Source organism: Sceloporus undulatus, chromosome 3 (genome assembly GCF_019175285.1).
Source record: "Sceloporus undulatus isolate JIND9_A2432 ecotype Alabama chromosome 3, SceUnd_v1.1, whole genome shotgun sequence".
Classification (NCBI taxonomy): domain Eukaryota; kingdom Metazoa; phylum Chordata; class Lepidosauria; order Squamata; family Phrynosomatidae; genus Sceloporus; species Sceloporus undulatus.
Genome location: NC_056524.1, coordinates 8,002,398 through 8,018,395, shown reverse-complemented (window position 1 = coordinate 8,018,395; position 15,998 = coordinate 8,002,398). Strand labels below are relative to the sequence as shown.

Here is a 15,998-nt window from a genome sequence, read left to right as displayed (position 1 = left end):
TTGCCTCAATTGGGATATTTTTGTAAAATGGATATCTTCCCTTGACTCAATCTCAGATATTCACTTTCAGTATAATGGCTTCCTTTTTGGATTCATGCTTCTGTCCATTGCAAGGCTATTTCAGGTAAGGCATAAAAATTCTAGAAGGAGTAAGTGGTATTCAATATCTGTTGTAGGCAGAGTATCACAACAAATGTAGCTTGCAACAAAGAGTAGACAATCATGATCAGGCAGCTGGAGGATTATAGATTGTTTCAAGGGGGAGACTTCCATCATTCACTTTGACAGTAGTTAAATATTGTGTTGGCACTGCTATTAATACAGGGTCTCACTTAGTCCAGGATCCCAAATCAACTTTAAACATTACTAGTTTAATAGAAACACTGAGCTTTAGCTGTGGCTTAAGAGTGGGATCAATAAAGGGCATTTATGCTGCTCATTATCCTTAAGTTATGATTAAAAGTATAACGATGCCAGACTAAACCCCCATGATTATAAAACAGTTACAATGATAATATAATCTGTTATGTGAGTGTCTAAACTGCATGCAGCTACAGCAGGAGTCCAAGGACCCCTTTTTGGACCCATAAACCCACTGGAGGCTTCATGGATTGCAAACACAAAAAAGCCCAAAGCCCACCTCTGGTTTTGAAAAATGGGCATTTTTGGACACAGCTGTATGGGGGGTCTCTGTGGCTTATTTTAAACATGAATTGCCAGTCCTAGAAACTCTTGGGAGAGAAAGTTTACCTCTTTTTTGTTCTGTGAGAAAAAGGATGGTCTGAGGAGTTTGTATTAGATAAGGGCTACACAAACAGCTGTGCAAGTACATAAGTGAGGTTAGGCAGGTGGCTGTGAAAGAGAGGGGCTGTTTAGTGGCTGGACCCTAATCTCTAGGATTCCCATGCCTGAGGCTGACTGGGAGCCTGTATTGTCACATTTTCAGTGCATACCTTTATTTTAACAGCCTTTGCACTTTTAAAAAATGTGAGATTTTCTACAGTGCTACTGTTTCTAGTTGTAGGTTTTTGCTGTTTTACAGGGTTGTTATTATATATTTTATTATTGCTCCTCATTCATTACCAAGTAAACATCTTAATGGATAGAGAAAAAAATCTCTTAATAAATAACCTTTAATATATAAACTGGAAAGTGATTTTTATTTATTTAATTAATGTCTTTATACCCCCGCTCCTCAGAAATAGATGCTCTCAGAGTAGTTTACAGATTGTTAATTTGACAGTTCCCTGCCCTCAGGTTTACAATCTAAAAAGACATGACACAAAAGAGAAAGAAGGAAATGGCAGTGGGAAAGGGGATCAAGTCCAACAGATACTGCCAGTTCTTCTCCCCCTCTGAGACCAGGGCAATGACAGTTGGAATGGAGGGAAGGCTTCCCACCTGCCTCTGAGGCTAAGCATGGAGCTGTGGGGGGAATAGATATTTGATTGTCTTTATTGTTTGTCTTATTTTCTTTTTGTATTATGTGTTAGTGTTTGTTTGCTGATTTTATCTTTGTTGGTTTAAGTGCTGAATGAAAGTTGTGTTAATAAAATTTATTTTAATAATAAAAATAACTAAATAACCTTTGTATTTAAGCAGTGACCCTACAAGTTTGCCTTACAAGTCCCTAATTGCAAGGCCACTCTGCATATCTGTCTACTCCATCTGAGACAAAACTGCTTGGTACATTTGCGCTTGATGAGTCTGAATAATTTTGTTCTCTCGTGGGTGTTGTAGAACAAGGCCACAAACTAGTTTATGCTGTATATTCATCAAGGGCATGGGCGGTATTATGCTGGGACTCCATCTCGTGTTGAAGTAAATCCCATCCAGGGCGTGTAGAAGGTTTCCACTTCAGTCCCTGTTATCTCTAAAGAGAAGGATCTCAAGTAATAGACTAGGAAAGATCTGTGATAGGTCTTGAAGATAGGCTCCTGCCAATCAGAGTAGAGAATACTTGGCATACACGTGGGCAGAATCTTTAGAAATTAGATTCAGATATTCAATAGATGCTTTGCCATGTCCTGACCATCTTCTGCACATGTCAGCAGGCTTAGTTTGTGGGCTTTCTTCTGTTTTCATTTTTTTAAAGCACCCACTCAAGCAACAGATAACTCGCCCAGCTCTTGTTCTGCATTATTTTGTATACGCTTTTGACACTTGATTCCCTTAAATAACCACCTTTATCTTCCCCATCCCTGCTTTCTTTCAGAAAAGGCATCTAGAAGGAGCTTTTCTCTTTGCTATTCTCTTATACCTCAAGCACATCAACCTCTACGTAGCCCCAGCATATGGCATGTACCTACTTCGATCCTACTGCTTCACTGCAAATAATCCAGGCATGTTGTGGATGATTTCTTAATTTGAAGAGCAGCAAGGGGTTTGGGAACTGACAGTTGAATGGCATAAGTGTGTTCTCAAAATAGTTCATCAAGAGAATGCAAAATCCTCCCAGTGGTATCATGCGGGTTAAGGGAAGGTATGTTAGCACGCATTCCTCATCAGTATAATACAATGTTATTGCTTCCTACAATCCTGTTTTCTTACATCAGGGCTCAATAGAACAAGTAGTAACTAGAAGGAAGACTTCATTAATCTTATATAAGTAGAAAATTATACAGAACTTTACCCATGGGTTTTCAGAACATTACATAAATGGAAATCTGTGATGGTAGCATAACTAGAATAGGGTTCTGTTTGTTCTTTACTGTAAATTGACTTTGATTTGTAGTAAGACCTCCATATTCTCTGGTCATTAACAGATCAGCTCTGGTTTTGCAAACTCAGCTATGGCTACCTTGATTGAATCAATCCGTGTGTAGTGTGGTCTCCCTCTTTTCCTACTGCCGTCCACTTGATCGTCTTTACCAGTGACTCATGTCACTTCATGATATGTCCTATGTATGATAGCCTCAGTTAAATCATTTTGGCTTCTAGTGAGAGTTGAGGCTTGACTTTCCTGGAGACCCATTTTAATTGTCTTTTTGGAAGTCAGTGATATCTGTAGAACTCCTCCAGCATCACATTTCAAAGGAACTGATGTTCTAATTTTCAGCTTTCTTCACTGTGTACTTTTGATGGTCTTATACAGTGGTACCTCGGGATACGAAATACCCAGGTTACGAAATTTTCGGGATACGAAAAAATCCCATAGGAAAACATTGTTCCGGGTTACGAATGTTTTTTCGGGTTACGAAAAAACTTTTGGTGCTTTTTTTCGGCTTTTTCGCACGGAATCGCGGCTTTTCCCCATTAGCGCCTATGGCAATTCGGCTTACGAAGGCTTTTCGGGTTACGAACGGTGCCACGGAACGAATTAATTTCGTAACCCGAGGCACCACTGTATAGGATTTTGGAATATGATGGCATGGATTATTCCAACTTCAGTATTTAATTATATATAGAGGGCCCTTAATATTCTGTGGTGTTTGGTTCCAAGACCCCCATGGATACCAAAATCCATAATGCTCAAGCCCCCATTAAATATAGTAGCATAATAAAATGGTGTCCCTTATATAAAATGGCAAAATCATGCTTTCCTTTTTGGAATTTATGTTTGTTTTTAATATTTTCAAGCTGTGGATGGTTGACACTCTGGATAAAGAATCTGTGGATAAAGAGGGACAACTGTAGTTTAGCACTTGATGATATTACCTAGTTCCTTCATAACTGCCCTTCTAAATTGTAATCTTCTGATTCATTGACTGCAATCAGTCAATGACAGAGCCAAAGTATAAAAGATCTTCTTATGAAGTCTTTATCATCCACTTTGAAGTTATGTAAATCATTTGTTATTTTTCTTTTCTCACTATTCAGCTGCTATTCAGCTTTTGCACTTTCTTCCTTAATATTCATTAATAGTTTTCCTGAGTCTTTGTTATTTTCTGCTAGTAATTTAATGTAGTCTACATATCCTAAAGGCACCAGATTCTGTCTGATCTTGGAAGTGAAAAAGAGTCAGCCCTGTTCAGTACTTCAGTGGGAAACTGCCAATGAATACTAAGTGCTGTAGGTTATATTTCAGAGGAAGGAACTAGGACAACCACCACCTGAGCATTCCTTGCCTAAGAAAACCCTATGAAATTCACGCTGTCACCATAAATTAACAGATAACATGAAGATGTATACAAACATATATCTTAAATTGTTGGTGTTCCTTCCCCCAGTTTTCACAATTCCTTCCTCTGAGAATGTCTAATGCCCATTTCTATAAGAGATATTCTATGTATAAATTAAACAGATGCAATAGCAAGCCAAAGTGTCTTGTTCTTTGATATCATGATATCATTGGTTTCTTCCATGTATATTTTTGTATTAATTTTGATGTCTCATTTTTCTCTAGATGGATCCGTCCGATGGCACAGTTTCAGCTTTCTTCGCTTAATTGCCCTGGGATTAATTGTATGCTTTGTTACTGCATGTTCACTGGGTCCATTTATTGCCTGGGTAAGAACCTTGATCTCTCTTAAACTAGTGATATTCAAAATACACTCACTGAACTTAGCCCACAGTGAATTTCCAGGCTGTGGGGATTAAACCCTTGTTACACAAATATCACACTCGTCCCTGATACAACAGGAAGGGTTGGGGGGGAAATAGCTGGTCCTTCCCATCAGATAACTTGAGAAGTACTACCTTAAAGAGCCCACTTCTTCTTCCCAAATTATGACGTTGTGCAGGACATTCGTTCCCTGAAATTGGGAGATACATACATACGTGTGTGTTCGCATCTGTAAGATGTGTTGAGAATTAGGAGCTTGGAGAAGGTAGTTCATCTGGATTTTATCTCACATAGCTCCCCTTGTTTACCACATTGCAATCTTATTTAGGAAGAGCACAGTACAGGACTCCTCTGAAAATGTCTGCACTCCAAAATATCTCCAAGATGGAAAGCTTAGCTCTCAAGGAAACCTTCTAAGAGCCTTGTAAGATATGTCTAACACATAAGAAGGCACTATTATGGACATGGTTCCAAATCACCCACGACCTCTTAGAATAATTTAAAATGATTTTAAATAAATGATAATAAAAACAAAGTCAGAGGGGGGAAGACATAGCCAATAAAAACAGAGTTAAAAATTCATATTGAGTCCTGAATATAACAAGGGTGTTGTTTTTTTCTTGGTGTGAGTGATTAAAAGTCCTTATTAGAAGATTAACAGTATTGTTTCTTCCATTTAGGGTCAGCTGCCACAGGTCCTCTCTCGACTCTTCCCTTTCAAGAGAGGCCTTTGTCATGCATACTGGGCTCCTAACTTCTGGGCTATCTACAATGCCATAGACAAAGCTCTCTCCGTTATTGGTACAGTACCTTAATCCAGAATACATGAACTGAGAAAACTTGTTGTAAGATTCTGATTCGAGGTAGTTGCCTGAAGAGATAATCAGCCAGTACAGCAGTCAGTGTAGGCTACAGGTGTCCTCCAGGTTTTTTGGTCAACAACAGCTATTAATCCTGGCCTACACTGCCCGTGAATGAGCAGTTCACTGAGTGAGCAGTGGTTGTGGGCATTTTATTTGAACATCCTCTGAAAGCACAAGAAAATAGCCCTCACCACACTTGTACACCATTCTTACCATTTCAGAATACGCACAGGAATATATGAAATATGGACACTTACAGGGTTGGGAAAGTGGCTTGTCAGATCCAGCACTGTGTCTGACAGACGTTGCATGCAGAAGCTGCATGGAAAGTTCACTACCTGTATGTTCATCTGACTAGCTTGGAAGACCAATCAGAAAAGTTCAAAATATGTGCCAAAACAGGTGGGTGTCATGGCTCACAGTACAGTCCACAAATTCTTAGGCAGGAAGATAGGTTTCTCCCGTGCGTTACCACAGGTTTACTTCTTACATTGCCTTACATTGATGTCTACATCAGTTCTTTCTTACATGTCAGAGAAGATTCTTAGGTTTCCCTGATGGCTGGGTTTTCCAGCTTTGGAGAGATTTTGGTGCAAAACACAGTTGTGGAGACCGTTTTAACTATCCTGGTTCAGTGCTAGGGAATCCTTGGAATTGTAGTTTATTGTGGTGCCAGAGCTCTTTGACAGAGAAGGCTAAGTGTATCACAAAACCACAGTTCCCAGAATTCCCTAGCATTGAGCAAGGCAGTTAAACCAGTCTCAAACTGGATTATTTCTGCATTGTGTTTTGTTGGCCCATTGTTGTATAGGCATTTTTAGAGAAAAAAATCTTGTACTGTGTTACTTAACCAGGCATTCAGCTATTAGCTGGTTATACAGAAAGATCTTTTAATTGGAGAATGCCATACTTTTTATTATTTTTTTTTTAGAAGTGCTTTTATACAGTTTAAAGTTACTGGTATTTTAATTAGGACAGCTTATTTCATTAACTTTTTAATTGTCAGATTTTTAGCTGTACTTTGTTTTAACCTATGCTGTAAACCACGCTGTGTCCCATGTCTAGAAAAAAGCAGGAAGTAAATTAAATAAAAATAAATATATAAACTAAAGAGTTTGATCATCTTGTCTGTATGTGACATCTCAGCCAGATCTGCTTTGGTGTTTTTAATGAAATGACTACAAACAGGAGCTCTGATTCTAAACTTTATCACTTGGGCACAAATAATATTGAGACTTCACATTCATGAGAGAAACTAATAAATGATATGTTTATTTTCCTAAACAACATTCATTTTAACCCACAGGTCTGAAATATAAATTCCTCAACCCACCAAAGATGCCCAAGGCTATCATGACTGGTGGACTAGTCCAGGAATTTCAACACACTGTCCTTCCCTCAGTGACTCCACTGGCAACTTTAGCATGCACTGCCATCTTTATGCTGGTAAATCCTAGCCTCTAAGATATGATAAATTCTTATTTGGTGTGGATAGCTTCATTTGGGATCTCACTTCATTAAAATTGGGGCTTATTCCCCTTATGGCATTGATTCAGGGATGAGAAACTTCTCACCCTCTAGATGCCTTTAGCCATCATTCCCAATGGTGAGGGCTAATGGAATTGGCAGTATAACTTCCGGGCTACTAAAGTTCATCAGCCCAACCAAAGTCTGATATGCAGTAGTTTAATAAATGAAGCTTTTCCTAAGCTACAGATACAGGCAATTGAGAAGTTCTCTATTCTCATTTTCTGCATATCAGGATATTTTTTAAGGATTCAAGAGTGTTTTAACATTGGCAGCTCTTCCATTACTAGGTCTTTCAGTGTTAGACTAGCACAAACTAACTTGGCTAAAGGAATAATAATTGGAAGGGACCATGAGGACCATCAGTGATTCCCAAACTCTGGATCTCCAGGTGTTTTGGACTTCAGCTCTTAGAAGCCTCAGCCATCTTGGCTAGTTGTCTAGGATTCTGAGAAGTGAAGTCCCAAACACCTGGAAAGCCAGAGTTTGAGAATCACTGATCTAGTCCAACCCCTGCCATGCAGAAATACACAGTTAAGCACTTCTGTGACAGATAGACATGCAACCTCTCTTTATAAACTTCCACACAAAAAGAATTACTGCCTTGAGGAAGTATTAGAAGATTTAATGCAGACTCTATATTTGGATTTCTTTGTACACAGATTGACTGTTCTATATTGGGAATATTTGTGCTGTTCTGCCCACATTTTGTAGGAATACATACCTCTTGCTGTATTTGCAGAAAGATGACTTTGTTCTTCAGTGCTCTGTTCTTGGTTGACCCTTGTTTGCACATGCAACAGAACAGGGTGGGATGTAGGTTGACTGTAAACACAAGATTGAATGGAGGGGCGCTAAGCAGGCACGGGCATATAAGGTCAAGTGTTCCAGATGGTAGACCACACACCAAAAAGGGCCCAGAGCCTCCAGGAGGGCCATAGGGTGAGAGCAGGTAGAGGGGCCCCCATTTGGCTAGATTTATCTGCAATGCCGGGGAATCTGGGGCAGAGTTCTGACTGTTCTACTGGTACTCTTTTAGCCCTCTGTTTGAAAACAGTTTAGTACAAAATTAATAGTTAGGGTTTTTTGACACTCCCTCAAAACTACAGAGTTCATTATTTGGGAGCCATGCTAATTTAACTGATGTGTAGTGTAGATGTATCTAGAATCTCTGAAAAGTAATGTAACTTTCTCTGGCATCGGCAAGCAGATCATAAAAGCCAGGGCTCAGCAGTGATTTGCTCCTTTCACACTAGGAACAAGAACCATAGAATGATAACCTATGTGTCAGATGCCAAAATGTCCACTGAAGCTTTGTTTCTGCCTGTCATTTCTAGCCCTCTGTTTTCTGTCTTTGGTTTAAACCCCAAGGGCCCCAAGGCTTCCTGCGCTGCTTGGTTCTCTGTGCACTGAGCTCCTTCATGTTTGGCTGGCATGTGCATGAGAAAGCAATCCTCCTTGCCATTCTCCCTTTGAGGTAAGTGTGCAGGAGAGGAGTTCAGATTGCATTCGAGAAGCCTTCTGTTATTGTCCACTCCAAGCCAGATTTTATTCAGGCTATATACTAGTGACATAGGTGCTAAAATCACACCAGAAACTGTAGACTGTCCCTTGTCATTCCAAGATTCCAGTTGTTGTCTTTTTTAGAGCAGATTTCTAGTTCTTTTGGCTATGTAGAACTTGATCTTTGAACAGCTCTGCTCTTTTTACTTTTAGAAGCAAGTAAGATGTAAAGCAGCTTCTTGCAGAACGGAGGAGCTAGGAAATTAATTTGGACCCATGATTCCTTGTTTTCTCTGTTACTGTAGGCCAGAGGCACTGCTGAAAAATGAGTTAGACCACTGATCCATTTCATCAAGTGGACTTGCAGTCCTGACAATATTTACCTGCGTGTAAGGCCCATTAAATATAATGGGCTCAACTTCTGAGTAGACATGCACAAAATTATGCTTTCAGGGTATAACAGTACTGAGAGAGTTCAAGAGGAAGATTCTTTGCTTGATTCTTTATTATTTGTTTAGAGTATTTATACCCCGCTCTTCAGCCACAAAGGCTCTCAGAGTGGCTTACAATTATTATTGTTTTTAATTAGACGGTTATGTCTGGTGGCTACTTTCCCAAACTGGTTTGTCTCTTTCTTTTAAAGCTTGCTGTCTGTGGAAAGGTCAAGAGATGCTGGTGTCTATCTTATTCTGGCTACTACTGGACATCTTTCCCTCTTTCCCCTGCTGTTCACAGCACCAGGTAAGTTTCTTCACACTTATTGCCTCAAATGCTTCTTGACTTTGTTAGGGGCAGTGACTTGATCCACTGGTCCAGAAAACACAAACTTTCCCAAGCTACATTGAAGTACATCAGAAAGAAGGTTTGCCTGTTCTGAAAATATAGAAGCTACAGAAAGGAAGGACAGTGGTTGTGATCTCAGGGCTACATGAGTGGGGCTAGCTTGTTTTGTTTTGATACTGTTCTCCTGCCCCTTGTATTTCTTATTGGTGCTAAATGAAGTGAGAAAGTGCTTTCCATCATGGGATTTCTATTTTTGTAACCCTAAAGTAGCATAAGGGTTTCCATTAACTTATTTGGAAAAAGAGCTGCTCATTTTTATTGTTGGGATGTCCCATCACTTCATAATATTTCTTCATCTGGGTGGCTGCTGCCACACTACAGAATTAGTGCTATTTGACACTGCTTTAACTGCCTGACTCTAGCCTGTGGAATCCTGGGATTTGCAGTTTAGTGTGGCACCAGAGCTCTGACAGAGAAGGCTAAGTAGCTCACAAAACTACAAATCCCAGAATTCCATAGCATTGAGCTACAGCAGCTAAAGTGGTCTCAAACTACATTAATTCTGCATTGTAAATGCAGCCTGAGTAAACTATCCCTAGTAACATAGTGACTAAGAGTCTGAACTACAAAGTGGAAAGTCAGGAGTTCAGATCTCACTTCTCAAGGGCTTAAGAAGTGGTTATTGCTACGCCACCACCCTCAACTTGGAATGTTAATTATCCCTACACAATGTAAAGATAACGAGGCAGTGTTGTGTAGTGGTTAGAGGGATGTACTAGAATTTGAGTAAACCAGGATGTAGTTTTCACTGAGCCATGAGGCTCATTGAGTGACTTGAATCAGTCATTATCTACCAGCCTGACCTACCTCATAGGGCTATTGTGAGAATCAAGTGGAGGGGAGGATTGGGATCATTGGAGAAAAAGGCAGGAAAGTGTAGCAGCATGACCCATCCATTACAGGGTGGTTGGAAAGTTTACTGGTGAGATGTTTGTGATGTGTGCTGGAACACTGAAAAACAGGTAAACTAGGAGTATTTCCTTGACTTAGCTGGAACCTTTTAAATGAAATCAAAAAGTCTCCCACATTATTTCAGAAACACATTATTTTAAAAATATTGATGCAGTTAACATTAGCAACAAAATACCTCAGTTGGTGAAGGACATGTGTTTCTTATCATTACCTGTTTAACAGAAAATTATGTGCCAGAAGAAGAGTTAGCATTGAAAGAATAGTGATAGCTTCCTACATAACAAAAATGAAGAGCGGTTCTTTCACCAGCCTCCATTTTTCTTCATTACCATTTTAGTGGTCAAATTTGCAGATTTATGCATTTTTACTTCTTTTTTCCTTTTTTTAAAAATGCATTTTTACATGTTAGAGGTTGCTGACAAGGAGGGCTTGTCTGCTCTTCTTTTTTCTTTCTGTTTTGCTGTTCACACATGCTCAGTATGGGATTCTGGTGGAGCTGCTGTTTACCTTGTCTGTTGTATGCAAATACATACAGCTGTAGTAGCCTCTATTATGAATAGAGTAGTAGAATCCCACTCTTTCCCAGCTTAAGCTTTGTTTATTGCATTATTTAATGCAGGCATGCTGTTGAAGCCTCACATTAAGGTCTGCTTCTCTAGCCCTCCTTCACCATCCTCCCAATGCCAGTGCTTCTAAGAATTTCAGCTAGACAGAGGATGGGCAGGGCTGGGCAAATACAAAAAATTAGTCATAGTCAGAGGCCTTGTTAGCTGACATGCCTATATAGGTATTTGTAAAAACAGCAGGCTCCTTTTCTTGATATATGCGTATTATAATATACATCATCAGAAAACAAGGGAAATTGCCTTCTCCTCCTTATTGTTTTAGTTCAAATATAAGTAAGCTGGTGCATAAAGTTTACCATCCTTTCTTTGTATTTCAGAACTGCCAATTAAAATACTGCTCATGTTGCTCTTCACAGTGTACAGCTTCTCCTCACTGAAGGCCGTATTCAGGTAATGACTTAAACAATTTGTATAGAAAGAGAGGAAATGATTCTCTAAATTCCTGGGGGATTTGGGTTGTGTATCATACTATCTAATCCCATGGATTTTTTCTTAGCCCTACTGAGTTTCATGGGATTTTCTTCCACATAAGACTGTAGGTGTGCACCATCGTGGGACATATTTGAACACCTCAAGTTTGTCCCACTATATTCAATGGGATTTCTTGTCTAGTACATGTATTATAAGACTGTAGTGAAAAAGAGGCTTGACAACGTATTGAAACGTAATAGTGATTTTTTAAAAAAATCCTTCAACCTAGTTTTGTGAATATTTATCATTGCTTGTAGAAAACAGCAGCTCATTGAAAATAACATTAAAATACTTTCTCTATCCCATCTCTATTCCCTTTCTCCTCTCTCCAGGAAAGAAGGGCCTCTGCTTAACTGGCTGGAAACTCTCTACCTCACTGGGTTGATCCCACTTGAAATTTTCTGTGAAATTGTGTTTCCTTTCACAGCCTGGATGTCAAAGTTTCCTTTCCTGCCCTTAATGCTCATCTCTGTGTATTGTGCTCTAGGCATCATGTATGCTTGGCTCAAACTGTACATCTCTGCCTTCAGGAGACCACCAACTTTCAGGCAAAAGGCAGAATAATAATGTTTACACATGGATCAAGTCCACAGAGCTCCTTTCAGAAAATTAGTCAATGCTAAATTGTAGCTGTATCTGGCACTCAGGATCATTGTCCATTGATCGATGCTGCATCTTGCTCTACAAATGGCTCCTGTTTCCTTAAGGGCTTTGAAGGAAGCAAGTGGACTGTAAAATACTTAAAGAAACTTGGACAGTTTCTGTGTGAAATGAGGGCATCTGACGGAAGAAACCTTGTTTACAAAAGGACTTCAAATTAAGATTTTTTTAATATAATTTTTTAATCTTCAGTTTGAGTGTGCCAAATACTGGTTGCTGGAATTTAAATGGATGGATGAACCTCCTTGCTTATAATTACATGTATAAGATTACAGGTATTTCAGACCTGGTCTCTAGAAAAGAAGCTAAATTGCAATCATGCATGGTGAAGAGTGTAAATAAAAGATTTTTATATATATTTGCTTGTTTGAAAAATAATAATTGAAGTGTATCTTGCAATGCATTTCTGCTTGTGTTCTTAAAAGACGATTAGACAAATTGTCTATAATAGAGCAATAGATTCAGTTCAACATTTATTAGCTGTGATAGCTTACAAAATGTTTGTTTCTCATGCCACAAAAAGCCGTAGTCCATCAGCAGTGAGTTGAACAGAGACAGTGGTTTCCTGGCACACTACACACATTACACTAGCTAAACCCCCAGCCTCATGAGGGCTCTCTTGGGCAATTCATCATACGCTCTTTTTGGCTCCTACACTATATTCCAATACTCATTCATATACCGTAGTTATGTACTCTCCTTGCCGTTAGGTAACATCCTCCTGCCATGTCCCCCAACAGCATTTAAAACTGAACTTGTCACTTCATCTCCACACCCACAAAGGTTTGCATTCCTATGGACATGCTCACGGACTCCTATATAGGTTTGGCCCAGGACTTTCCACTGTACCCCATGCATCTGAGGATATAGACTCAAGGCTATGAAAGCTCTTTCAGTTAGTCTAAAAAGGGCTACAAGATCCCTTTGCATACTGTTATGAGAGCCAGCATAGTGTGTAGTAGTTTGAGCGTTAGGCTATGACTGAGATAAGGGTTCAAATCCTAGCTCTGCCATGTAAGCCCACTGGGTGATTGGGCAAGTCAGCCTCAGGGGAGGGCAACAGCGAACCTCTTCTGAAGAAATCTTGCCAAGAAAACCTCATGATAGGATCGCCATAACTCAGAAACGCCTTGATGGCACACAGTAGCAACCCCATTCTGGATTAACACGGCTACGTTTGGAGATTTCACTTTTGCAGATATGAATATTTGTGGTTTTGATTAATATGTTCTCTAGATTCCTGGATGTAAGAGTTGGGCAGTTGAGAAATGAGACGGGAAGAAAACCCATTCATTTGAGATGGGGGCTGGAGAAGAGTGCTGAGGATACTGTGGACAGCCAAAAAGACAAATGGGTCCTAGAGCAGATCAAGGCAGAAACCTCCCTGACTAGACTGAGGCTGTCGTACTTCAGGCACATCATGAAGATGCATGACTCACTGGGAAAAACAATAATGCTAGGAAAGGTAGAGGGAAGTAGAAAGAGAAGAAAGCCAGGTGGATGGACTCTTGCAGAGGACCTTAAGAGGACCTGAGCAGAGCAGTGGAGGAAAGGAAGTCTTGGAGATGTCTCAGCCACAGAGTCGGCATGAATCAAGATTGACCTGAAGGCAGCTAACAACAAAAAAGAATCTCTAGGTCCTCCAGGGCAATTCTGTGGGAAGTTGACCATAAAGTTGTGCTAGAGAAAACACTTGTCCAGGTGAAGCTGAGGGCTTTCCTGGCTGACATCCATAGTTTTTCATGGGTTTTTTGGGCTATGTGTCCATATTCTGGAACAGTTTATTCCTCATGTTTTGCCAGCATCTGTGGCTGGCATGGAAAAGAGTGGGATATATATAACTTTCTGTTTCCGAGATTTACTGTGCAGGTGCAGAATAACCTGTTTGTGTGATTCAAAGAAGAAGAAATCTCTCTATCTATCTATCGATCTATCTATCTATCTTCTTTGAATCACACAAATGGATTATTCTGCACCTGCACATTAAATCTTGAAAATGAAGAGTTAGAAACACATGAATAGAGTAGAAATTATATGCTATAATTAGGTTAATATGGATGGATGGATGGATGGATGGATGGATGGATGGATGGATGGTAAGGATCCACATATATACATATATACTGTTATAATCAAAATATATATCTAATAGAACAAAAGGCTATACTTTGCGTAACCTTAAAAGGTTTTTTTCCTTTAACTTTAAAATCACTTAAAGGATTAATCTTAAGGTCAAAGGCTGAGGCCCTTTAACTGAAAGAGAATGTTATACTGTATATGAGTTAGTATAAGAAAGAGTCTTTAGATAAACTTTTTTATCATGTTTGCTTTAAGTTTCTAAATATATAAAACACTGGAGCAATGTTAAGAATAACAGGGTTGTTTTTATAGTTTAAATCATAAGTAACTTTTATATTCATTTATAAGATATGCTGGGTTTAATTATTTTCTAAAACAGCCCTTTTTGCCAGACTAATTAATAAATTGGAAAGGGCTGCTTTGCTTGTTTTGTCCTGATTCATTTGATTGGGTTCTTTGGTACTTAGAAAACCCTATACCTCAGACACACACAGCCCTCTCTCTGGAGATGCCCATAGCCGGAGAGGCATAGACCCTTCTAGAACATGGCCCCAGACAGGGCCCAAAAACCCCACTGAAGGCTATGGCTGCCTGCTGGCCATGAAGGCCTTGGGCTTCCCCTTCTTCTCCATCATGACTCAGTTCCCCCTTTTGGCAGAGGCTGGGGGCCCTGCCCTGGGGGTCCCTAGAGAGGTTCTCTGGGGCGTGTTTGTGGCTGTTGTTGCTGTTGTCTGTTTGTGTCTTTTGGTGGCTTCCCCAGCGAATGTGGAGAGATGGATGGATTTTGCCCCAGTAGGATCCAAGCAGAGAGGAGGAACCAAAGGGCGGCGGAACCTTTGTCTCCGAGGCGCGGAAGGGAAGGGAAGGGCGGGGGCGGCGTTGCAGGACGGACCCTCCCTTGCCCTTGGGCCCGGGGCACCGCTGCTGCTGCCGCTGCCGCTGCTGCCGCCGTCTGTCTGGGGGAAGCTGGCCTCGAGTCTGCGGCCATGAGCTTCTACCTGCGCCTCCCGGACGAGGCCCGCTCGCTGCCGCCGCCTCCGCTGCTCAACCACGGCTCCGTCTGGGGGGCCTTCATGGGATGGTTCGGGGCCCTGTTCGAGAACGCCGCCAACAGGAGGCCCGCCCTGGCCGCAGGTCCGTCCCGGCCCCGGCGGGCGCTCTGTGCATGCTCAGGGGCTGTGCTGCCGGCTGCGTCGGGGAAGGCTTGCCCATTGGGAGGCCCATAGGGGATGGTGGGGGCTAGATCCCCGTGGCTCTCTATGGGCAAGTATGGTCTCCCTCTGGGCAAGGGCTGCCAGTTGGCTTCTCCCCCTTTGGCCGCAGTTGCTGTTCTGCTTCCAGTTTATGGAGATCCTGCGGCAAATCTATCACCGCCAGGAACTGAGCTCAAACCACTACACCACACTCTCTTGTTGTTGTTGTTGTGGTGTGCCTGCTTAAAATCGTTTCCAAGTTACGGCCACCCTCCCCTGGGCTTTTCTTGGCCAGATTTGTCCGGAGGAGGCTTGCCCTGGCCTTCCTTCCTTCCTTCCCATGAGGCTGAGAGAGTGCGACTTTCCCAAAGTCATCCAGTGGGTTTCATGGCAGAGCAGAGAGGATTCGAACCCAGGTCTCCGGAGCCCAAGACTCAAGCCACTACACCAGGGTTGTATGATTGTTGAGGTTCAGTGACCAGGATAGTGACACTTTTGCTTTCCCGTGTTTCCATACACAAACTTTGTCATGTGCACAACATTATTTAAAGTATTGCATACAATGACGCACAGGCTGTGTGTATAATAAGGCCTATGTCATACATAAGTGAATTGTGTCTCCCCACAAGGCCTCATTATGGACATACAGGCAAATGCAGCTATGCCAAAATCCCAATGAATCTGAAATCCAAAACGCTTCTGTTCCAAAGCACTTTGGATACAGGAGGCTCAACTTGTAGCTTTTATGATTGTGGGTTTTCATGGCCGCACTGCGATTCGAACCTTGGTCTCCAGAGTTGTAATCCAACATTGAAGC

General features: G+C 41.0%; 2 protein-coding genes across 5 annotated transcripts in view; both read left to right on the top strand.

Moving 5' to 3' along the window:
• Positions 1-12,267, top strand: part of ALG8 (ALG8 alpha-1,3-glucosyltransferase) — a 20,726-nt gene extending 8,459 nt beyond the window's left edge. For all 4 annotated transcript variants that reach the window (XM_042459732.1, XM_042459733.1, XM_042459736.1 and 1 more), the window contains 9 exons: positions 57-124; positions 2,216-2,342; positions 4,346-4,449; positions 5,185-5,305; positions 6,674-6,813; positions 8,232-8,371; positions 9,041-9,138; positions 11,096-11,168; positions 11,582-12,267. In XM_042459732.1, the coding sequence (XP_042315666.1) occupies positions 57-124; positions 2,216-2,342; positions 4,346-4,449; positions 5,185-5,305; positions 6,674-6,813; positions 8,232-8,371; positions 9,041-9,138; positions 11,096-11,168; positions 11,582-11,813 (1,103 nt within the window). In that variant the 3' untranslated portion in view covers positions 11,814-12,267. The remainder of the gene's footprint in view (positions 1-56; positions 125-2,215; positions 2,343-4,345; positions 4,450-5,184; positions 5,306-6,673; positions 6,814-8,231; positions 8,372-9,040; positions 9,139-11,095; positions 11,169-11,581) is intronic.
• Positions 12,268-14,746: 2,479 nt separating this feature from the next.
• NDUFC2 (NADH:ubiquinone oxidoreductase subunit C2) overlaps positions 14,747-15,998 on the top strand; it is a 4,534-nt gene continuing 3,282 nt past the window's right edge. Inside the window, exon 1 of the mRNA XM_042461073.1 lies at positions 14,747-15,122. Within this exon, the coding sequence (XP_042317007.1) occupies positions 14,762-15,122 (361 nt within the window). The 5' untranslated portion in view covers positions 14,747-14,761. The remainder of the gene's footprint in view (positions 15,123-15,998) is intronic.